Source organism: Nelumbo nucifera, chromosome 7 (assembly GCF_055504915.1).
Source record: "Nelumbo nucifera cultivar China Antique chromosome 7, China Antique-T2T, whole genome shotgun sequence".
Classification (NCBI taxonomy): domain Eukaryota; kingdom Viridiplantae; phylum Streptophyta; class Magnoliopsida; order Proteales; family Nelumbonaceae; genus Nelumbo; species Nelumbo nucifera.
This window is the reverse complement of record NC_142655.1, coordinates 22,911,690-22,936,878: the sequence shown is the minus strand read 5'-3', so window position 1 is coordinate 22,936,878 and position 25,189 is coordinate 22,911,690. Positions and strand designations below refer to the sequence as shown.

At 40.9% G+C, this 25,189-nt stretch overlaps 1 protein-coding gene and 1 long non-coding RNA gene across 3 annotated transcripts; both read right to left on the bottom strand.

The window, feature by feature from the left end:
• Window positions 1–3,217: 3,217 nt before the first annotated feature.
• LOC148790267 (uncharacterized) lies at window positions 3,218–7,447 on the bottom strand. The gene is made up of 3 exons (XR_016078903.1): window positions 6,299–7,447; window positions 5,437–5,528; window positions 3,218–3,591 (listed from the first exon to the last, which is right to left on the bottom strand). It is a non-coding gene; the product is annotated as an uncharacterized LOC148790267 (long non-coding RNA).
• Window positions 7,448–7,597: 150 nt separating this feature from the next.
• LOC104593542 (putative splicing factor 3A subunit 1) lies at window positions 7,598–11,353 on the bottom strand. 2 transcript variants are annotated; one of them, XM_010253438.3, is made up of 3 exons: window positions 10,974–11,353; window positions 8,140–10,445; window positions 7,598–8,009 (listed from the first exon to the last, which is right to left on the bottom strand). In XM_010253438.3, the coding sequence occupies exons 2-3, from the start codon at window positions 10,303–10,305 to the stop codon at window positions 7,740–7,742; spliced, it is 2,436 nt and encodes an 811-aa protein (XP_010251740.1). In that variant the 5' UTR covers window positions 10,306–10,445; window positions 10,974–11,353; the 3' UTR covers window positions 7,598–7,739. The 2 variants fall into 2 exon arrangements, with proteins under 2 accessions (XP_010251740.1, XP_010251741.1); XM_010253439.3 differs by having other exon boundaries at window positions 8,140–10,408; window positions 10,974–11,333.
• Window positions 11,354–25,189: the final 13,836 nt, after the last annotated feature.

Sequence of the window (25,189 nt, the reverse complement as noted above, 5' to 3'; positions counted from 1 at the left end):
ACTTATATTATATGGTTAGGTTGTGTTTCTGTGTTGGGTTTTTGGAATTAGGCTTTAGTAATGCTGGATACAGAACGCCTGCATATGAATGCTTTTGTTTTTGGAATTACGTTTTGGAATTAATGATCAATTAACTTGGCTGGACGACTAAAACTGGAATTGGATTACTAATTAATCAACTAACTTGAAGAGTGGAAGCACATATGTGTAATTGGAGTGGTCTGATTATAACCTATTAGATACCTAGAACTGCTACATGATGTCTCTCTCGTGTTATTAGTAGATTTCCCTAACAAAAGTATTGGGTTTCTAGATAACTTTTTGTGCACTTTCTTTCTTTCTTTTGTTTTTTTTTTTTACCTTTGGTGTAGCTAATAATACAATTAATGGTTTTATTAGAGCTCTAATTTCTTATGCCTTGTTGAAGGAAAGCAATTGTGAAGAAATAAAAGGTCTACTGATGTATGAACAATGCCATACGAGAAAAAAAGTATAACAAGAAGAGAACAATATCTTCAGCTAAGTTGTGGAATCTTTCTCAATAGATCTAAAATGAGCATTGGTGTCAGAACTTTTATAAGAATAGTCCTTACATCTCCCATTTACATTTGTTTCTTTTTTTCTCTCTCAACAACTAGAGATACAACAAAGGGGTTCTTTCCTCCTTTTATATTTCATGTTTTTTCTCAACTTGAAAGAGAAATAAATGAGAGAGAGTGGGGTCAATGGCTGAATGTTAAAGGGATTTCATCATCTTCTTCTTCTTTCCTTTCTTTTTCTATTAGAAACCAGATTTTGAGATTTGCTTCTTTAGAAAAGACAAAGGGTTTTTATGCACTTTAACGATGAAGGGTGATAGTGCGCGATCTGGTCGCTCCCTGCTAGAAGGTAGCTCGGACATCAGACTAGCTACGTGACCAAGTCGAACTACAAGGCAAGAAGATCAAAGTGATCCGGGGTGCTTTACCTAGTGTGAGCACTCTGATGCTTAACTTAGCAAAGGAGGTTTGAGAGAGCTGATAGTTTTAGAATAATAGATTGCGAGAGCTAAATCGCCCGTACCTTGTGAGGTTGGAGGCAAAGCCTTTATATAGGGAAGCTACTGTGGGCCTTACAATGCGTGTCCGAGATCACTGGACCGTTTAACCTGGAGTCAATTCCGCACCCGAAGATGGACTCTAAGTAAGTTGATAAGTGTCATCCAGGCCCGTCCAATTTGGGCAGGGTAGAGATAAGATCCGCTGACATGTGTTGTGATCCCGAGGAGATTAGAGATAGTTAGCTTGTTTCTAGAAGGAGGATACATGGCACCTCGGCAAGTCGGTGAGTGTGGCGAGCTCCTTAGGCCCTGGTCTTGGTTGAGTGACCCGAGGTGCCCAAGGTAACTAGGACTATTGAGGTGTCCAAGATTGCTAAAGTGTCACCATATCATTGCGTCATTGGACGGGCCAAATTATCCCTCATTAGGTTTCTTTAATTTTAACTATTGTTGTCAAAAACCAGGTTTTCAGATCTGATTGTTTAGAAAAGACAAAAAGGTTTTTGCACTATTGGTTCTATAGTTTAACGATGAAGGGCATTTTAACCATTGACATCAAAACTTAGATTTTAAGAGTTAATTTTTGCAACAACAAAGGGCTTCTGCAACTTTTTTACTTTTTCATGTTTTCTGCATTTTAACCATTTATTATTATTATTATTATTATTATTATTATTATTATTATTGTTGTTGTTGTTGTTGTTGTTGTTGTTGTTGTTGTTGTTTTCAAAATTGGACCGAACCAGACGGTCAAACTGAAAAAACCAGCTGACCAGTTCCGTTTACCCCCAAAATCGCTTTTTTCCTCAAAACCGTTGATTTTGGTCAACAAACCGCTGAACCGATCGCTTAACCATTTGAACAGTTTTGACCATTTTCCAATTTTTTTAAATTCTTTTTTGTCAGAACGGGATGGTCGTTCGGGTCGAACGATCGGACCATTCGAACCGATAACCGGACTCCTGACCGCTTCGGTCACCAGTTCATTTTTTAAAAACCATGATTGTTGTTGCTATTATTATTATTATTATTATTATTATTATTATTATTATTATTATTATTATTATTATTATTCCACATGTTAAATCCTTTGACTAGACAGTTGAACCGTTGAACCAGGACCTAGAAGAAGTGGCTCCATTTCTTGGCTAGTTTTTAAAACATTGCTTGGAACCAACCCCCACAGGCCAATTCTAGGGTCTAGGGGTTTGCCCTACCCAATCCGATCCAAAGAACCAGCAGCCTTGGTTGGCCTTGGTGGAACCAGCCTTGAAATCAAATTTTTCATAAAATAAATTCTACAATGCATTGAGGATGTGAAGATTTGAGCCCAAGACCTCATGGTTACAAAAGCCATGGCATCACTTGATCATTGAGTCACTTAAATGATTTCATTATTTTCTTCAATTTAATATTTGAATGTGTACAATAAATAGCTTAAAAGCAAACATTTACAAAATTTAAATTACAATAATAAGTTTTGAACTATGTTGTTGTTGTTGTTGTGGTTATTAGGGCAAATGTCTTAAAGTATCCCTATAATTTAGGAAATTGATTAACTTTACCCTAATGTTTACATAGTCTTAAAGTACCCTTAAATTTCTTGACAATTAACTTGCTCTACCCGTTCATTAATGAAACTTAACATTAACCTTTTGTGGGCAAGAAGGTTGAGTATACTGTGTTCCACAACAGACTATGTCATGATCTTCTTCAGTCGAAAAACTATTCTATGTTCCACGACACATGAAACACCCACTGAAGGAGTTCCCGTATTGATTTTCTTTGGCCCCCGGATTGAGCCTTATCTTCTACATGAAATTTGCTGACCCTGGGAACACCGACTCTGTTACAACTCTCTTTTTTTTTTTTCAGGTTTAATTCAATTATTCAAACTCAAACCCAATTTGCTCTTGCTCTTCCTCTTCCTCTTATCTTCCATCATGTTTTGCAACAAAGTATACGGCTGCCATTGCAGATCTGGCTCAAAGCTTATTAGGCTGCGTTTGAAAACAATGCAAATATGTAGAGTGTAAAATGGTCTATATAAATTGTAAAGTTGAGTTAATTTTGGGTTGAAAACTTTATCTTCCTTCTAAACAGGCTTTTAATTGTAATGGATGCAAACACGAATTCCAATAAAACATATACTTTTATTTTATCAAAAATCCCCTTGAATACAAATTTACTTCTTTTTTATTAATGTACTTTTACATCTTATTATCAATATAAATATACACTGGACTGTCACTTATCAATAATACATAAATGTAATATTACCAAAGACAAACCAAACAAAAGTGAAGCAGAGTACAAATTTATCCTAAACTCCATTTGCATCGTTTGGAAACGCAGCCTAAGTTTTTGTTTGCAATCGAAACACACACCACACAAAACTAGGACTAGTCCTAGGAGGGTTCATATCTCTCTTACTCCCTCCTCCGACGCCACCGTACGTACATTTGTCGTCTTTGGCTCCAGCTCCTCGCCTCAGCCTCAGCCTCAGCCTCAGCCTCCCATGCTAGCAAATGTTTCCGATGTGATCGATATTTCTACAAAAATAAAAATTATATAATTCTCTGAATAATCTCATTAAATTTGGTAAAAGAAACTCCATGTTTTCATATACATATACTTTTTCGTTTCATATAAGTCGAGATTTCAGCTTTTTGGAATCTCTTCTCATGAATTTGTATAAACTAAAAAGCCAAGCACGTGTGGCCTCCATTCTTCTGCTATGTTTCAAGATTCAACCTATTTTTTAACACCAGAGAAGTTGATGAAATTTTCTCAGAAAAACACGAAGCCATCAAAAAAGAACCATCATTGTTCGCTATCCAGAAACCAAAACCACTCAACCCAATACTATTAAAACTGCCATCAGTTATAGCAAAACAAAGGCTAGAATTCTGCTGAGGAGATGAACTGATGCTTTCTTCAATTACTTTATCCTGCAAAGAATCTATTAATTCTTGACGGGAAGCTTTCCGCGCTTCCCTCGTCGTCCTGTTTGCAAGAAACAAAGATATATAAGGATTAGGATTTACTTCTTCAAAAACAAATCTGTTTTTTGAATTCCAAATAGACCAAAGAATTACAGCAGACAACTCAATGATAGATTTTCTTGTTGCAACCACCAAGTCCACCAATCATCAAAGTGATTAAGAGAAGCCAGATTTAAACCAGTAAGGCCTAGGGGGCTTCCAAACCATGTTGCTCTAGCATGGTCATAGGCAAAGAGGAGGATGCTTTCCTCTTCTCTCTCGCAAATTGGGCAGAGGGAATCCTAGCACATGTTTCTCTTTCTAAGCACTTTCTTCACTGTTATGCTATTATGACAACATTTCCAAATGAAATGTTTCATCTTTTGAGGAATTTTTGAGGCCCAGGTCTTCTTCCACAGGTTTGGGGTCATAGGATTTGGATTGTTTACTCCACATTGATCTTTGTTTAAGCTTACTGCTAGGTGGTAAGCCAATTTCATAGAAAAATTTCCTTCTGAGTCTTGCATCCAGATCAGCTTATCTTCCCCTCTAGCTCTTGGAAGGTCCTTGTTACAAATTAAATTTGCAGTGGCCTGGTCAAACATGGAGTGAACAATTCTTTCTTTCCCATAGTTGTTTTGTGGGTCAATAAGATCACTGACACACTTGATTTAGACATTTCTTGGTCTTGGACCCATAGGTTTGAAATGGGGAACCTCCTGAATCCACGGATCATCCCAAATCCCTAGACCCTCACCTTTTGCTACACACTAGCACGCCCCTTATCTAATGAGGTCCCTTCCTGCTAGCAAACTCTTGAAGCCCCTAGAACAATTTCGAGGGGCAGACACATTCCAGAAACTTTTCCCATTTAAATTCTTCCCTTTTACCAAATTTACCCATAAATTTCTTTTTTTTTTTTGTGCAGAACCTCGATGCTAATTTTGCTAGAAGAGCAAGATTAAACAAGTATGGATCTCTGTAGCCAAGACCACCATGAGATTTACTTTTGCAGATCTTTGTCCAGCTAACCCATCTAATTTTCTTCTGATTTTTTGTTTCCCCCCACAATCCCACATGAAAGCTCTTTGGTTTTTCTTTAACTGACTACATATGGATTTTGGTACCAAGAAACAGGACATTACATAGGAGGGGATTGCAGTTAGGACTGCCTTTATCAACACTTCTTTCCCTGTAGAAGAGAGGAATGAGACCTTCCATCCATTTATCTTACTTTCCATTCTCTCCCCGAGATAATTGAACAAACTCTTATTTGATCTACCAAAAAGGGAGTTCTAAGTGCTTTGATGGATTGGCAACCTTTTTAATACCCATAACTCTTGTAATTATTTTTTGCAGTTTTGGATGCAATCCTGGAGAGAAAAAAAAAAGTTCGGATTTAGAAAGATTCACCTTCTGCATGGAAACTTTCCCATTGTTCTTCTTGACCTCCATTATCATTCCTCCCTCTGAAATGTTTGCTCTTGAGAAAATATAGGAGTCATCTGCAAAAAAAAAAAAAGAAAAAGAAAAAGGTAATAGCAGGACTATTATGATTAATTTTAATTCTTAAGAGTTGCCTAGTAGAGTGGGCATGAGTCAGAGCCTGAGATAGGACTTCAGAGACAATTAAAAACAAATAAAAGATAGGGGATCCCCCTGTCTTAGCCAGAAGGATTGAAAGTTTTACTGAGGCTTTCATTTACAAGGACTTGAAAGGATGTTGAAGAAATGCTTTGTATCACCCAATTTATGAAACAAAAACCCATTTCACCCTATCATAAGCTTTGTTCTTATCCAGCTTTACTGTCATGAATTTCTGCTTTTTTTTTTGTGGTTTTCATAAAATGAATTAATTCATGAGAGATCAACACATTATCAAATATCAGCCTCCCAGGAACAAAAGCATTTTGATTTGGACTAGGGTTGCATCTTTAGGCCTTTTACAGTTGGGGATTAGGGTTATAAAAGTTTTGTTAATTTCCTTTTGAAGTATCCCTGTCTGAAAGAAATCTAGAACTGCTTTTGTGAAATCTGGGCCCTCCACATCCCAGTATTTTTGAAAAAAGGAGTTGGGGAAACCATCTGGTCCCGGGGCTTTGTAGGGGTACATTTGAAATAGTGCTTATTTTACTTCTTCCACTATGTCCCTCTACTGTCCCAGGTTGTCCTCACTGTTTACTACCCTTTTAACATAATTGAGAATCTCCCGATCTTCTTCTGGCATTGAGGATTTAAAAAGTTCTTCATAATGGTTTACTAGCAAATTGCTTACCTGATCTTGTCATCCAAGTTCCACATTCATCCTTTAAGGAGATAATTTTGTTTCTAGCTCTTCTTCTTAAGGTTGCCTGATGAAAGAACCTTATATTTTTATATCCTAGCTTCAGCCAATTTTGTCTTGATTTTTGAGCCCACAAAATTTCCTCTCTTTTAAGCTCCTTATCTAGTAGGCAGGCTTTCAAGATGATTGACTTTTGGTTTATCAAAGGAAAAGCCCAGTTTGTTCCTTTCTTGGCTCAGCTCTGCATGGAAAGCACTTTTATTAAATTACTTTTATAAAAACAATTTTATGAAAGTATTTTTATAAAAACACTTTATAAAAGCACTTTTATGAAAATATTTTTATAAAAATACTTTTATGAAAACACTTTTACAAAAGCACTTTTATGGAAGTACTTTTACAATTATTTTTATAAAAGTACTTTTACAAAAGCATTTTTATAAACACTTTTATTAAAAATATTTTTATGAAAGCACTTTATAAAAGTACTTTTGCAAAAGTCGTAAAAATACTTTCTTAAAAGTGCCTTCATAAAAGTGCTTTCATGAAAGTAGTTTCATAAAATTCAACTAGGAATAATTTTACAAGTGGTATTTTAAAATTTAAGTAGAGATAATTTGGAAGAAAAAAATTGAATAATATAAGCACTTAAAACAAGCTGAAATTTTGAGCTTAAAAAATAAGCCCTTATTTTTAAAATAAAAACTTATTTTGGACTTATTTCCCAAATACCAATAAATGCTTAATGACCTAAATAAGCACTTATTTTTAAGCACTCCCAAACATGGCCTTAATGAAACAAAAATATAAGAGGAGTTCTTAGGCTGTGTTTGTTTCAATGGATAATTCATCAATATAAAACTCAATCGATGGATTTAAAATTTTAGTGGAATGTTAGACCTTTTTTTGTGTAATAATCAATGTAAATGTACATTGTTAAAATTGATATATGATTCACATGAATTAATGGGGGGAAACCAATGGGAAGGTTTACATCGATTTTCAATATAAACTTTACTCCAAAAATAAATGTGAAAATAGACACGTAAAACTAAACTTTCATTCTTTTCTTTTCTTTCCCTTCTCTTTCTATTTTTCTTTTTCTTTTTTTTTTGTCTTTTTATGAGATGTGCGTGAGGCACACGAGGCATACACCTCAAGCACGACTTATAGGTGTACATCTCAAATGTGTCGATGCCTCTCCTCTGGCCTGCGCGTCAACACACAAGCATACGCCTCCTAGGCCTTTTAAAACACTGCCTAGAACATAAAATAGTGACAAAGGAGATATCCTAGAAATAAAGGTAAACTTAATTTTCGATAGAACATCAAAATCATAAAGTCATAATCCACCAATATTCTAATGGAGAACTTTCGTTGTAACAACAAAGTTGCAAGCTCAACTTTTCATGCCTATCCAATGGAAATGATTTTATCTCTTTCTGCCACCACGTTCCCTTAATGAGAGTGCTAGTGTTTCTCCTGCTCCAATGTTGTAATATGCAAGTGACAAGTTGTCCTTAAGAAACCCAGCTCTTCCACTCAGTTTCTGTTTGTTTGCAGGTAACTGAACCTCTCCTGCAATCTTCTCCTTCAGACTGGAGACAGTTTCAGATAAAGACTGGATGGTGATCTCCAAAAGCTGCCCTTTAAGATTCCCTTCATCAATATTAGGAACAGATACAGTAATGTGGACAGGTCCCTACAGGAAAGGTAAGACTCCAATCAGACAAACAGATACAAGGATATTTTAAAAATAAACTGTGAAGAACAAACAAACAATCATCCTCATTAAACAATGTTAATTAAAAAAATAGAAAAAGATCAAATACCGGATGTTGAGCCAAGAACTGGTCCTCGGGAATAAGCAGAGAATCATCAACCTTCTGCCTTTTTGGCTCCGGTTCATCAGGAAGTGGTGGAGGAGCTTCCTCAGGTGGTGGCGGTGGAGGCATTCCTTGCGGCAAGGGGGGTGGTGGGATAATAGGCATAGCAGGTGGTGGAATAGGAAGAGGGACATAAGGCCGAGGAACAGCCAAAGGAGTGAACTGCGACCCAGGCGGAGGTGGTACAGGAATACTGGGAGGGTTCAAAGAAACTGATGGGGGAGGAGGGGGTGGTCTCACCATAATTGGTTGTCCTCCAGATGTCATGTGCATAGGAGGCGGCCTAACTGATGGAATCATTGGGATCACATGAGGCCTTAGTGGAGGGGCAAGTATCCCACTACTAGTTGGCGCAGAATATTGGACAGCATTTGGTGGACGAGGAATATTTAGTAATAGTCCAGGTGGAGGAGGAAGAGGACGAACTGATGGTAGACCAGGCTTAGGAGGTGGGGCAGCAGGACCAGGAAGGGGCCTTGACTCGTTATTAATTGTATCACTTTGATCATCTCCTGAAAGATTCTGAGACATAGCCTGGTTTGCAGTACGCCCGATGCTTCCAGTATGGCCATCCCATATGACCTGCTTTGGTTGTTCCTCTTTCTTCTTTTCTATCTCTGCCTTAACAGCATTAGAAACTTCTTCTTCTGTAGTCCCAAAGATATCAGGACGTGTTCGTGCAAGACCTACAATATTTCTTGATATCTCATCATCCTGAGCAAGGGTTGTCTCTCGAATCTTGGCCATCATCCTCTCTTTTTGCTCCTTGTACTTGGGATCAATAAGGGAAATTCGCATATGTTCTGCCATCTCATTAATGGGAACCAGTTCCCCTGTGATTGGAGAGATGACAAACTTTGTTGGGTCTCTTTCTGCAGGAATCCTCTCCTCAGGTCTCTTCCAGTTCTTCACAATCCTCATGGGTGGTTCTGGTTCCTCAGGAGCTGCTTTAGCATCATTTTTCTTCTCATCTTCATTCTCTTCAATACTAGCAGCTTTCATTCCTTCTTCAACAAGATGCATTTCTACTTCATCCATTTCCATTTCTTCATCCTTAACAGGCTCAGCAACCTCTACTTCCTCTTCCATGGCTGACATCTTGCTCCTCCTTATAACTTCCTCCAAGGTCATAGGAGGGGGTAACTCCTCATCCTCATCATCTGCAAATTCTATAGTCTCCACAACAACAAAGTCATGCCAATCAATCATTGCCATCTGTATTCGCTCCTGCTCAATCTCATCTTCAGCTTTCTGCCTTGCCTGTTCTTGTGACCGTTCCCACTCTAGCCGATGCAAGCAACGTTCAAGAACAGTAGTCATATTGGTAACACTATTCCTCAGCTTCTCTGTCAATCCCTTTGGAGGCATCAAAACTTTTGAATAGGCATCCGCAAGTGCAGTAAAGAACATGAACATACTATGAGTTGGCTTCAGGAAATGAAACTGGGGGTTGTTAATCTCTCTACTAGTTAACCCAGTCAAGAATGATTTCCCATTTCGAGCTACAAACTGGGCAGTAAGCTTTATAATATCCAGCTCCTCACCTGTAATCCCTTCTGGAAGCCTAACAGTATACTGCTCAGCCTCAGGTGGCTCAAGCACTTTACGTACAGGTTTAAATTGGGCCAATAGATCAGGCTTAGCAGCTGGTTCACTGCCTTCAGAAGGTGGAGCAACCGGAGCAGCTTCAGGAGCAGCTGAATCTGCAGGCTGTGAAGGTGGTTGCTGTTGGGAAGAAGCTTGAATCTGGGTTCTGAACTCTGAGAGACGATGCTGGTAATATGCATGGTAAGGATCAGAGCTGTTCAAGAAGTTGAACTTTGCATTACCTGCATTATTTGCTATAATCCTTTTCTCAAATTCAGGCCCATTTTTAGCAACAAACTGTGCAGTTTTGTCAACAATAGTCCTAATATCAGGAGGAGGATGGATAATCCCTATAGTTCTCGTGTGAGTGGCAACAGAAACAGGAGCTGAGTTTGCCTTGTTCTGTTCATCAGCAGTCGGTGCCTCATTCTGTGTCTTATCTGAGACTTGTGAAGGTGGGAGGGGACCAAGATTTCCATCTAAAGGAGGTGCCGGCAGAGGCAAGATTGGCAATGCGCCCAACATTTTATTTTTCCTTCCCAAGCAGCAAGGGATAAGATCACAGAATCATCCACGTGAATTTGTTACCTCTCTCCTCTTTAAAGGCACCAACTCTCCTCCAAACCCTCTATTCCACAACCAAATAAAAGATCAATATCTGCAATCTGCATTTCATATAATATATGCAAAATCAGATACCATCCACCTTGACAAAGTTAGCCTTACAAAAACCATTACAATTTACAAATCCATCTAAACTACGGAGCAATTATTTAACAATTATAGGTACACCACATGGATAAACACATATAGAGTATGGACGAAAAACATGTCTAAAGATTCGCAACAAAAAGAGATCAATTAGGGTTTTCCACTTTGGTTCAGGTAATAGATACTAGATAGTAATTTGGTAATAGTAATGAAAAGAAATAAATACCAATATCCCTACCACCAACAAAACATTACATAAGGAAAGCAACTCATTTAGTAAATGATAACCAAGCCAGTCAAGCTTAACATTAAACAAAGAAAGCAAGACTAGAAACAGAACACCATTGCCATGTCCCGACGGTGAAGGCCTCTATCCCCTCCTGTCTGAATAAGAATAGAAACCTTTATAACCCATTCTGACTCCTAATTCTCTTAGTTAATTTTAGGTCATGGAGGAAAGAAGAAATAAGAAGCAATGGTACCTGATTCCAAATTTTAAGACACTTGCCGCCCACAAGAAAGGATCAAGCCTGAAGGGTCAGTCCTTCACAACGGCGGACGGCGATTAGGGTTTTCTTCTACTAATCTTCTCAAATCCTCACTTCTCAATCAGCGGGCTGAAGTGGTTATTGAAAGCAGAAACTTGAAAAGCAGAGATCTGATAGTCTGTGAGCTGATCCGCCATGGTTTCGGTTTCGGTTTCGGTTTCGAGATTGAAGAGCAGAGGAGATCAAACAGGGGGAGAGAGAGAGAGATCTACCAAAAAAAAACCAGAGCGAGAGAAGACCAAATCGCTGGCTCAGCCTGTCTCCTCTCCGGACAATTAGGGTTTTATATGGACGGAGGCATCAAGGGCATCGAATGCTCGACCTATCCGGGGAATTCACATTCTCAAATATAAAATTGTGAAGTTACTAATTTACCCTTTCCTTTTATGAAACTGGCGCTTTTAATATATAATAATTTCCCCAATTTTTGGAATAACTGAATTTGTTACAATGACAATAATGTCCTTATGGCCTCCACCTTTGATCGATGAGTGGTTCTATAATTATCAGCTACTAATCTTAGCTCTATTTTGATAACCATATTCTAATTTTAGGCTTTGTTTAGTTCAGAGAGACCCAATTTTTAGGTTTGAAAAAACGAGACGGAGAGCAACCTGGAAGCAGATGAAGGGTGCAGCGCCCAACACTCCGGGGCCATTTCATAACAGCTGAAGTGGCTGAATTGAATGGCTTTCAGCCACTTCAGCTGTAGCATGATTCCATGAAGCCCTTCTTCTTGGCTTCTTGCAAGGTTTAGGGTCTGTTTGGGAGGGCTTAAGCTTTTAATTGAGAGTCCATTTGGGAGGGTTTTCACAAAGCAGCTTTTGTGGCTTTACAAAAGTGGGCCCTGGTGAAACACCCAAAAGCTAGCTTAAATACGATGCGATTCATCCTAAAAACTGGCTTTCCCATGAAGTTTGTTTAGTGGCTTCTCTGGCTTAATGAAAGTAGTTCAGTTTAAAGCTCCAATCCTCCCAAATGGGACCTGAACGGGCACTCAACCCATTGTCACAATAATAGCTTCGTTAGACTTCGATTGGACCAAATGGCTGAACCAGTAACCTGATGGCCTACCTAGCTTTCCAACTCTTGGTTAGTGGGCTAGGCTGGCCAGACCGATGACCTTTAGGTCAACCTCGAATTCATTATGTATGTGTTTGGTTTTGTTTATGTTTTTCATTCAACGTTTGTACTTTATTTGCTTGCAAAACCAAGAAAGGTAATAATTACAACTATTTATGACAACTAGGCGCCATTAGGGACCACATTAGCGTAATAGTGAAAAAAGAACGCCTAACCGTTTGTGAAAGCTTTAAAAGATAATTTCCCCAAACGATAAGCGTGTACAAAAACCGAAGTCCACTTTTGCCATTTTCAATGCGTACATAAGAGCAAGAGAGGGGAACTGCTGAAGTGGCGCCTATGTGGTGGTGTTTATTGAATAAACACCCATAGAACCAAACACCCTCTATATTACAGTGTTGTTTGGCAAGTCTTTTTAAAAAGTTCTTTTAATAGTCAATATGGCTAAAAGATGTATTGAACTTTTTGGAGTCTTGATTTCAAAGGCTAATACTGTTTGGAAAGTGGCTCGGTCTACCAAGCTTTTAAAAACATGTTTAGAGGCTATTTATCACCTGGAAAGGCCAGAAAGCTTCCATTTAAAACTTTCAAAAATTCAATGTTTTTGGTCTTTCGCATCTTTTTGTGCACACGTCTTTTGGTCTTACTAGCTTTTGGTTATCAAACAGAAAAGGATCAATTTTTAGTCTTCCAAGCCTGTCAAATCTCAAAAGACCACATGGAAAGACTTGCTAAATGCCGCCTACAAAAGCCCATCAACTTGTCTTAACCAATGATTCATTAACCTAGATTGTTGAACTCAAGGTTCAAATTATCAAGTATGGGGCAACTACACACACACACATCTATATATATATATATATATATATATATATATATATATATATATATATCATTTTGCTTGTTTATGTTTTTATTTTTTTTGTAATAATATTATTTTGTTTGAAATTCACTATTTATTTGGTAATTATATCTAATTTGAATTTATTATTAAATTAAAATAATTAAATCAGGTTTAATTTATAATTTAAAGGTCTTTTGTTTCAATTAGGAAATTAGGTTACAAAGATTAATATGGGTTTTGCACTTTTTAGAGTGGGCACTTTTTATGGGTAGCCATATGTCCAAGGTTAGTTTAGAGTGGATTTTTTTTTATGTAAGTAGCCATGTATCTAAAATTAGAACCTTTTTTCTAAGAGTGAAGTTAACAAATTTCACTTATTTTCAAGGTGGATAGACAGTTGTTTGAAGAAGAAAGCTTCTATTTGAGAATAGAGAATACCCATTTCTTAATAATGTTTCTTAAAAAAATAGAATGCCATGTGTGTGAAAGATAAACTCTCTAATCTTAGGACTTTCCTTTAATTCATAGAATGGGACCTTGTACTAAATATAGAGCAATTACACTTATATATCATTTTGTGTTTGAGATTTATTATTTATATGGTACATTTAATTTGAGTTCTTATCTAAAAAAGTAAATGAGCTTTTAATTCGTAATTGATAATTCATTTCATCTAAAAGAATGATGAAAATCTTTGTAATGAATCTTTTATTTGAACTAGAAAATTGAATCAAATACAGTAGTATAGGTCCCACATCTTTTTAGAGTAGGAGCAATCCGTTTCTAAGATGTTGTTTCTTGAGAAAATAAAATGCCACTTGTGTGAAGGAAAAGTTGTCTAGTGTAAAGGTTTTGTTTTAATATGAATAAAGTACATAAAGGTACCCTGTACTTTGGGGGTAATCTCACTTTAGAGATTGAACTTTCAAACGTGTCACTTTATTACTCGAATTTTCAGAAATATACATATAATTCCAACTCCATTAAACTAACATTACAGTCATGGGTAAAATTATAAAAACGCCTATGTCCTAACTCTCATTTTTACTGTTCATCTTTCCCCCACCTTTGCACTTCAGATGCAAACCAGCAACGGCAAAATAACTTCATCCTAATCTGTTCAAAGGGGGTAGTCTTACATTTTTAGATGCTTACTTTGTCATTGTTTGTTTGTCTGAAGTGCCAAAGTTAGAAGAAAGATGACTTGTGGAAAAAGAGAGTCATAATATGAGCACTTTTGTAATTTTACCCCTCAGTAACATTTGTTTAATGTAATTGTGCTTAAATGCATATTTATGTAAATTGAAATACTAAAGTGCTACATTTAAAGGTTCAAACTCTAAAGTGAGACCACCTTCTAAGTATAGGTACCAATCTACAATTTACCCTTTTAATACAAATACTAATGAATGGCCCCTTATATTAAGTACATGGCAACCACACCCATTTATCATTTTGTACGTGTTTGAGATTTACTATTTATATGATATTTAATTTTAATTTCTTAGTTAGACTTAAATAGAAAAAGTAAATAAATTATATTTAATGTGTATGTGAATATCTATTTCATTTAAAAGAATAGGACACACCATTGAAAGTTTTATATGAAACTTTTATTTGAATTAGGAAATTGAATCAAAACACATTATTAGTATGGGTCCCGTGTCTTTTGAAGTGGGTATGTTGCTTTGATAGGTAGTCACGTATTTGAAAAAGTTCAATTTAGAATTGAAATATTTTTGAGAAAAGTATTGATCCGATGAAACATTATTGAGAATAGAATGTATCAATACTTTGAACAATTTTTATTCAACCGTTGATCAATTTGACGCATTCAACTAGTTACTGTTTTTTCTTTTTTAAGACAATGCCATAGGTTGATCCATCAACTTCGATGGTTGAACCGTTGACCTATTAATCTCTAAGGCTGTGTTCGGAATCGGTGTAAATCAAGAATGGTGTAAAACTTTACACCGGTTCAATTTTGTCAGTGTTTGAAAAGAGAGTGTAATCATGATCGATGTAAAACTCCACTTCGGTTCAATTTTGCGTATGCTTGGATGAAGTGGAGTTTTACGTCGATAGTCGATGTAAAACCTATCAAACGTGAAGTTTACATCAATTATCAATGTAAATACTATATCAATTTTATCGATATAAAATTACATTATTCACCCATCGCATTTTTCAAAAAGCAACGGTCACTTTCACGTAAAATGTTATCGGTATACTTTTGCACCTTGAATTTGTTATTTTGTTTGCATTTATACTATATATATTTTCATTTGTACTTCTTCCAAACTTAGCCCCAAAAACAAATTGTTCAACGTTTGTTTCAAACATTGGTTTTTGCAAGTTAGAATGGTCTAACCGGCCAGACCTAGTGTGCATTTTCTTTCTTTCTTTTTTTTCTTTCTTTTATGTTTGGTTGAGTGTGAGTGTGAGTGGACAACATTGGTTATCAATTCTTGAACTTAGTAGTGAATTTGAACTCAAAAAATCAATGTCTCCACAAAGGGAAATGTGCATGCCATATGAGCATCTCAACCACTAGGCGCATGTCTCATGTACAACAACGACTGTGTGGGTCCGACCTCATCAAACATTGACTACTGACTAGGCCAAATATGGTTATCAACAAGTACTTTATGTGTAATGTCAGTTTCCAAGTAATATTCTTTTTCACAATTACAATAAGTATTGATGAGCTTTTTCACCCTCAAACAACATTTTTTTTTTATTTGGCATTTTAATCATTTTGGCTTTTATTTTAAAAGGCGGGGAATTCCCGATTAATACCTTATACTTTGGGCCTAGTGTCACTTCGGTCCCCGAACTTTAAAATGCAACAATTTAGTATTTGAACTTTCAAAACATGTCAATCCGGTATCTATCGTTAAACAGCCGTTAAGTGGCATTTGAAAAAGACACAAATGCCCTTTGAGTGTCATTTAATTTTCTTTATCAACCATTCGAATGTTGACAAAAAATTAACAATCTCAAATCCTTGCTTCTTCTATTCATAAAATTGTGGTTGTCTTAGTGGGCATTCTGGAACCCAACTTTCTTGAATAAAAGAGGCAAGGATTTAAGACTACTAAATTTTTGTCAATGTTTGGATGGTTGATAAAGAAAATTAGATGACATTCGAAGGGCATTTGTGTCTTTTTCAAATGCCACTATATCACTGGTTAATAGTTGGTTAATGATAAGTACTAGATTGCCATGTTTTGAAAGTTCGAGTACTGAATTGTCACATTTTAAAGTTCGGGGACCAAAGTGGCACTAGGCCCAAAGTACAAGGTACTAATCGGGAATTTCCCCTTTTTTTGTTGTTTTTCTTTTATTTACACTATATTCAACTACCAGTTAGTAGAGGAGACTAGTTATTTTCAAGGATTATGAAGCTAACTTAACTTCAACTTGAGGCCATTAATCTAACCAACCCCAGATATTTATTTTTGCATATATAAATCTATTATATTTATTCTAAAATGCAGTTATCCACGTCAGACTCCTCATATTGCTTCCTAATCCTACTATAATTTTGTGGTTTTTTTCAATAAAAAAGATAAATATAGGGTTATTTAAATTCACCCACAACCATTTCAGTTAAGAAGCTGAATATCACATGGGCATCCTTTTAATACCAGCCCATGCATCGTATGGGTCTCTTCTAGTATTATACAAATGCAAAATCTATGCTATTAGAAAGACATAATATTAAAAGAACTTTGGCCAATCAAAACCCCCTATGAATTTGATAAATAACCTCTTGATTGGCTTCCACTTTATGATACCGGTTGATTGGTCTCAAAGGCTAACTTTGTTTGGACTGCAAATAGATTGATTGAATCACATATACCTAGATCCAAATCTGATTCACTAAGATACATTTAAATTCAAATCATCTTTATCCATTGGATTTATATTGGATTTAAAACAAATTCAGATTGCAATCAAATATTGAATAGCAATAATAAATTAAACTATAATTGAAGTATAATATATATATTGTAAAAAAAAATAAACTCAAAAACTGACTAACATTGTATATCATGAATAAAATGAATTGAAAATAACTTGATATCAATATAAATTTAAAGTGAGTTGACCATGATAAGGAAAAGATATGAGATCCAAAAAACAACTGACCAATAAACCAGAATCATAAACGTGGTAGGGAACTTGTTATTTATCAAAATTCATGGATGGGTTTTGATTGGTCAAAACTCTTTCCGTACCATACCTTTTCTGCATCATAGATTTTTCCATTTTAAGTATATATAAGCATACATATTTAAAACAAACCAGATTAAATCATATCATAAGGGATAAAGGTGGATCTCTATTTAATTATTCAATTATAAAGGGATTGAATTCAGATATAAATTTGGATAAAAAGAATACTGTTAAAGCCGGTCAATTCTAATTGACTACTAGGTTAGTCCCAAGTTACAAGATTTAAAAAAAAAAAAAAAAAAACAAAAGGTAAACAAATTAAGCCAACCTAGGACTTATCCAAGTAAATTAGTGTTTCTTAGGAAATACGTACCTAGAAAACACTTACTTGGTTAAGTGCATTTACCCATGTTCTTTCGTTTCCTATGTAAATAAGACAATGACCATTTTAGTCATAAAAAACCATTATTAATTAGAATGGGCAATATTGATGAAAGAATATTTGACCCGACCTCGTAATCACTCAACACGTGGCAAAGGCAACAACTTGGTACAACAACGCGCCCAAGGCGCGAGCTCCGAAAGGAAGAACCAGCGGTCCGAACACCCTACTAGGAGCCCGAACTCCCTACAAGGAGTTCGAAGTCCCCGCAAGGAGCCCAAACTCTCCCTTAGGCCCCGAGCCTTACAAACACAAAGGGCAACAACCCGAACTGGCCTGCCCCATGGTAGTTCGGGACACTCCTCTATCAGAACTCAAGACTTCACCTCGCTCACCACTCCAGCAATTCGCTTCCAGGACGCTGAACTGAACAAACCGTACCAGGCTTGACATCGAGGAGGTCCGTATCCAAGGGCGGCGCACCTGACTGACTTGGGATCTGACGCTTGACAGCCGCACTTCAACGGCCACCTGCCACCGCCATCTCTAGTTGCAGAGACAGCTCCGACAAAGAGAGAAGTGGCGGTTGTCCCAGCAGAGGTGATGACACCCGAACTGGCAAGAGCGCAGAGATAATCATACCCGACCTGGTAGAAGCTTAGGAGTGAGTGTGCGAGGTGGTTATAAAAGGCTCCCTACCCCCCAAGAACAAGGTATGTGAACTTTGCGCCATCTGGTTTTATCTTGCCTTTGAGAGAATACTAACTTGAGCTTCAGAGCAATTTCACCGGGTTCCCCCCGGAGATTCCCCACTTTCTTCTCCGTTTCAGGCCCCCCTGTTGCTCCAGTCAAAGGCAAGGTCGTTGATAGTTAGGACCGGCCGGATTGCGCACCATCAATTGGCGCCTTCTGTGGGAAAGCTTCTAAAAGCCTCCCTCTAAAACTCTCATAACCACCTTTTTCCAGAAAACCCCAACACTCATGGCTTCTTCCAACAACGTCGGACGTGGCACGGAGATGAACACCGCTAGGGAACAACTTCAAGTCCCCGAAGTGTGCATCGGACAGTTCACCATCCCCCTTCCGATGGATGGGACCCCCAGCCTAAACGCGCCGCGAACAGTGGCACCCGTAAACCTTCCCGCCATGAATGTCCCCTTTCCACTCCCTATCGAAACAACCTTTACTAAATCAACTGTTGTCCCCCTGGTGACCAGCCATAACTAGTTTGACGACCTGATGCAATGCATGCGGGCAATGCAAGCCCAAATGCAACAATTCCAGCAGCATCAACTCCAGCAGCACCAAGTACTGCACCACCTCTCTCAACATCACTATCAGCAGCAGTTCCCCCAACTACCCTTGAACCAATCACTGCTTCCACCTCGGCACCCTGCTCCGAAGCCGATTAAGGCTTCCCCTTCGGGTGGACGCCCTCACCGAGGAGAAGCCTCCCAACTTCAGAACCCCCCTAACAGCCAGGCCTCATCCCTGGGCTGAAGGGAAAGAAAAATCACCCCTGCCTCACAGCTCGCAGGCGGGTCGGGAACCTCGCCCGCAAAGTCAGCACCTCGGTGCTCCAAGCCTGATTCCAACTCACCGAGAACCGAGTCAGCACCCTAGCAGCAGACTACCAACATTCCGGGCCCATCGAGCTCGGCAACACAGAGGCCAGCAGCGCCAGTAACAGGCCCACTCAACAACGAAGGCGCCGGCGAAGTCGTCGAACTGCCACCCGTGTCCTGCCCGAGCTCAGAGGTAAAGAAGAGACAAGCTCGGACGAGGTAAAAGCTGCCCCTATTCTCTCAGTTCCTCCCCCCTCTCATCAGAACACCTTGCAGTCTCCATGCCCAGAGAATTCAAACTCCCCCCTTTAGACAATTATGATGGGTCCTTCGACCCCAGCGACCACGTCGATGCCTTCCAATCCCAAATGCACCTGGCAAGGGCTAATGAGTCGTGCATGTGCGTTGCCTTCACCACCACTTTCAGGGGGGTGGCCCGCACCTGGTACAGGAACCTGGCCCCCGGGTCAATAAGAAGATGGACCCAACTCGTGCAGGTCTTCACCGCACACTTCGTTACCAACAAGCGGTGCCCCAGAACCGAGGAAAGCATCTTCGAAGTGGTTCAAAGGGAAGGAGAGTCCATTCGGGGCTACATCAAGCGGTTCAATGACGCGTGTTTGTAGATACCGCGACTGGACCCCGCGGTACAGCTCACGGCGGCCAAGAGATAAGTAACCCACAAGGAGTTCAAATGGCACATGGTAGCCATTCAGCCCGCGTCCGTGGCCGAATTCCTCAAGCTCGCAAACAAGTTCATGAGAACAGAGGAAGAGATCAACCAAAGGACCGAAGGTGGGGTCGAGAAAAGGAAAAAAGAAGGCGAGCCCTCCAACCCAGGTGACAGAAAAAACCTGGCCCGAGAGGCGAAGCCAAGCCAGCCGTTCCGAGCTCCCTTAGCAGCTCAGACGGACTACACACCCTTAAACACAAGGCGGATTGAGATCTTGATGACGATCAAAGACGCCCCATATGTAAAATGGCCACCTCGCCTAAAGGGGAACCCAAACGAGAGAAATAAAAAATTGTATTGTAGTTTCCATAGAGATCACGGTCATAGTACCGAACAGTGTAATAATCTCCGGGACGAGATAGAGGGACTCATCCATCGCGAGTACTTGAGAAATTTTGTACAGCATAATAATAATAATAATAATAATAATAATAATAATAATAATAATAATAATAAGACAGGCCAGCTAGGAGAGCACAGTAAGGATGCTCCCGAATCCAGCAGCAGGCCAGTCGAACCATCGCAAAGACAGCCTCCGGAAGAGAGGCCAATTCGGGGAACCATCCACGTAATAGTGGGAGGTTCGGTGGTAGCAGGTTGTACTTCGGCGAAGGCCCGGACGTCAGTTTGCGAAGCAGCCCGAGAAGAACAGAACCCTCCAAAGAGGCCGAAGACGGAAGAACCAATCTTCTTCACGGAAGATGATGCGCGAGGTGTCCACTACCCTCACGATGATGCACTTGTCATAAAACTAAGGATCAGCGACTTCGAAGTCAGATGCGTACTTGTGGATTCAGGTAGCTCGGCGGACATCCTCTTCAAGTCGGCATTTGACCAGCTTCAATTGCAGAGAAGCGAGTTGAAGCCCGCAAACACTCCTCTGGTGGGCTTCAACGGAGAGGAAGTCAGACCCCTTGGGAAAATAACAGTACCTGTGAAAGTCGGCACATGGCCTTGTGCGGTGAGACTCAACCACGATTTCCTGGTGGTCGCGACCCCCTCCCCATACAATGCCATAATAGGGCGGCCAATTACGCATGTCCTACGAGTAGTGGTCTCCACCTACTATTTGAAAATGAAGCTCCCTACAGACTTCGGTGTGGGGGTAGCGCGGGGCGACCAGCTTGAGTCCCGCAAGTGTTATGTTACCGCCCTGAAGGAAAAAACCAAGGCGGCCGATGACCTCGAGCTGGAGCGGCCTACGGAGCAGGGCAAGGAATGAGCTTTGCCCATGGAGGAAATGGTCGCAATCCCCACTTTGGCTACGGACCCGGCTCGAACGCTACAGATCGGTGCTTCCATCAAGGAGCCTCTACGAACCGAACTAGTGAGTTTCTTACTTCAAAATTTAGATATTTTTGCATGGTCCACGGCCGATATGCTCGATATTGACCCCAGCCTTATAACTCACAAACTCAATACTGACCCTGTAGTTAGACCCATTAGACAAAAGAAACGCAACTTAGCCCCGGAGCGTTGGAGGGCGGTCGACGAGGAGGTCGAAAAGCTCATCGCAGCGGACTTCATAAGGGAAGTTCATTACCCGAGCTGGGTAGCCAACCCAGTGCTAGTGAAAAACGAAAACGGCAAGTGGTGCATGTGCGTCGACTACACCGACCTGAACCGATCTTGCCCAAAAGACTGTTTCCCCTCCCCAGAATTGACCGGCTAGTGGACGCGACCTCGGGACATGAGCTGCTAAGCTTCTTGGACGCCTACTCCGGTTACAACCAAACCAGGATGGACCAGTCCGATGGGGAAAAAACCAGCTTCATTACCGAGTTTGACCTGTACTACTACAAGGTCATGCCCTTCGGACTAAAGAATGCTGGGGCGACCTTCCAAAGACTTGTGAATAAGATGTTTCAGCCCTTAATTGGCACGAAAGTAGAATGTTATGTAGACGACATGGTCGTCAAGACGCAGTTTTCACAGGAATTAATACAAGATTTAGATTCTGTCTTCCAAATTCTGCGTCAATTTAGCATGAAACTGAACCCAAACAAATGTGTCTTCGGTGTCACCTTGGGTAAGTTTCTAGGGTACATTGTCAATCGGCGCGGCATTGAGGCCAACCTAGACAAGATAAAGGCCATCCTAGATATGAGACCACCCCGAAAAGTAAAAGAGGTTCAAAGGCTAAACGGCCGCATAGCCGCTCTAAGCCGCTTCATGTCCAAATCGGCAGACCGCTATCTGCCTTTCTTTAAGGCAATCAAAGGCAAAGGGTTCGAATGGACCCGAGACTGCCAGCTCGCGTTCGACGAGCTAAAAAGCTACCTCGCTAGTGTGCCAATCTTAGCTAGACCCGGGGAGGGCGAGGTCTTAGAACTGTACCTCTCGGCAAGCGACGAGGTGGTCAGTTCGGTACTAATAAAAGAAGTAGGTCGGGTCCAGCGACCCATCTATTATGTTAGTAAAATTCTGTAGGGAGCAGAGATGAGATACCCGCAGATAGAAAAGCTAGCATATGCACTGGTAATTGCAGCTCGGAAACTCCGCACATATTTCCAGGCCCACACTGTCATCGTCTTGACTGACAAACCTCTGAGGCAAGTCTTACTTAAGCCCGAGGTTTCCGGTCAGCTGACGAAGTGGGCCATCGAGCTCAGTGAGCACGACCTCCAGTATAAGTCACGAATTGCTATTAAGGCCCAAGCCTTAGCAGATTTTATCGCCAAATGCACATTCAGCCTCGAGGTCCCTGTGCTAGTTGAGCCCGAGATCCCCAGTTCGGGTGAGACTGAAGCTCCCAAGCCAATAGAGTTTGAACCCCGTGAAGTAGCAGCCAGTGTGGCATCTCTCCTGGTTAGACCAAACGCGAACTGGGATGAGGAGCCCTGGATCCTTCACGTAGATGGCCCCTCGAACCAGCAGGGCAGCGGGGCTGGAATAGTGCTGCGCGGCCCGGGTGGCACGAAATTGGAATACGCACTACGCTTTGAGTTCGCGGCATCCAACAACGAGGCGGAGTACGTGGCACTGATAGCCGGGCTGAACCTAGCACAAAAGGTAAAAGCAAAGCACATAGCTATCAGCAACGATTCTCAGCTCGTGGTCAACCAGGTTACGGGCGAATACGAAGCACGCGAGCTCACTATGATCGCATACTTGGCAAAAGTAAAGGAGGCCTTGCTCAACTTCCAGTCACACTTCATCAGGAAAATCCTGAGGTCAGAGAACACTGAGACCGACACCCTATCCCGGTTAGCCAGCACGAGTCACAACACCATGAGAACCGTGTACATAGAGGACTTACCTCGGCCTAGCATTCACAGTGGGGCAGAGGAGGTCGATCCCATCCTTGAAGCAGAGCCGAGCTGGATTGACCCACTCGCGAGCTTCTTGCTAGATGGAACCCTCCCTGCGAACCGCAATGCAGCCAGGACGGTGCAACGCCAGGCAGCCAAATACGTCATAATAGACGAACGGCTGTACCGACAGTCCTACACGCTCCCCTATCTGCGTTGCTTGCGACCTGCCGAAGCCAAGCTCGTACTCCGCGACACTCATGAAGGTCTGTGCGGAGGACACCGGGGGGGCAGAGCCCTCGCCTAAAAGGCACTTCGACAAGGATACTACTGGCCAACGATGAAGGCAGAGGCCGTCGAGCTCGTTAGAAAATGCGACAAGTGTCAAAAGCATGCCAATATCCACCATCAGCCTGTCACCGACCTCAAGTACTTCACCAGTCCATGGCCCTTTGTGCAATGGGGCATCGACCTCCTGGGGCCATTCCCACCAGCAACAGATGGGAGGAAATTCCTAGTGGTGGCGGTAGATTATTTCACAAAGTAGATAGAAGTTGAACCGCTGGCAACAGTTACAGCCCGAAATGTACAGAACTTCTTTTGGAAGAACATAGTATGTCGCTTCGGGTTACCTTGGGTACTAATCTCCGACAATGGCAAGCAGTTCGAGGATATCAAGTTTTAGGAATGGTGCCAAGATATGGGAATTCGGCATAACTTTACATCAGTCGCACACCCGTAGGCAAACGGTCAGACAGAAGTAATGAACAGAGCTATCCTCTGCGGACTGAAAGCACGTCTAGATCGAGATAAAGGGTTGTGGGCGGACGAGCTACTAAGTGTTTTATGGGCTCACCGAACCATGGAAAAAACCACCACAGGAGAAACCCCCTTTAACCTCACCTACGGCACTAAAGCCCTAATCCCGGCGGAGATCGAAATACCTACACTACGACTAGAAGCATACGACGATCAAACAAACGGAGATGAGTTGCGTACCAACCTCGACCTACTGGACGAGGTAAGAGACCTCGCATACATCCGGACCGCTGCTTACCAGCAAAAGGTAGCTTGGTACTACAACACCAGAGTAAAAAAGCGGAACTTCCGCATCGGCGACCTGGTTCTCTGTAAGATCATGGCACCCGAGACCGGCGTGGGCAAACTTGGACCGAATTGGGAAGGGCCCTACCGAGTTAAGAGAACGCTCGGGGGGGCATACAAGCTCGAAACTTTTGAGGGCAAACAAGTGCCTCGAGCTTGGAACGTTGTTAACTTGAGACGATACTACCTATAGATTACCAAGCAGAGTGGACTAAGTCACTACCAGAGCCAAGGGGCAAGGATGCCAAACTAACAGGGACCTCGACATGAGCAAGCAAAGGCAAAAGATGCAAACTAAAAGCTCAGGCAAAGTACCAGCAAACGAACTAATAGGGGCATCGGCATATGGTCAGTTCAGCAATACGGCCAGTTTGGAGGAAAGAAAGACCAACACTTGATCAAAAGAAAATCATTCCATTGCAAAATACTGTGTGCATCTCAAAATATATATATATATATAATAAATAAATTTTACAGGCCCGGAGCTACTTCTTCACCATCAGAAGGCACTTCCACGATACCCGAAGGTCCTGCCTCACCCTCGAAATCCAGCTCACCATCAGCGAAGTTGGCCATCTCCTGAGTAATGCGAAAGTGGATATGGCACTAATATCGAGCTCGGGGTACGTATTCCGAATCATCCACCGGCTTAGTTTAAAACCCCTTCTGTACGAGTCCACCATCAAGTCATCAAAGCGTGGCGAGGTGATGTACTCATCGACGGCCTTCTTCTTGGCATCTTCAATGCCTTGAGAAAAGATCTGCGTCCTCTCCCTAATATCCTCCTGAAGGTATTCGACCTGATGCTGCAAATCCAGCTTCAGATCCGCCATGTGCTTCACTACGACTCCCATGGCCTCGGCATCTCTCTGAGACCTCGCCTGCCTGGTCTGTGAAGCGCGAGCAACCACCTCAGTAGCATGGAAAGCCTCTTCGGCAGCTCGCGCTTGCCTCGAGCTCCTTTCCACCTGGGCCGCCAAGGCATGGATAGAAGAATTCACCTACC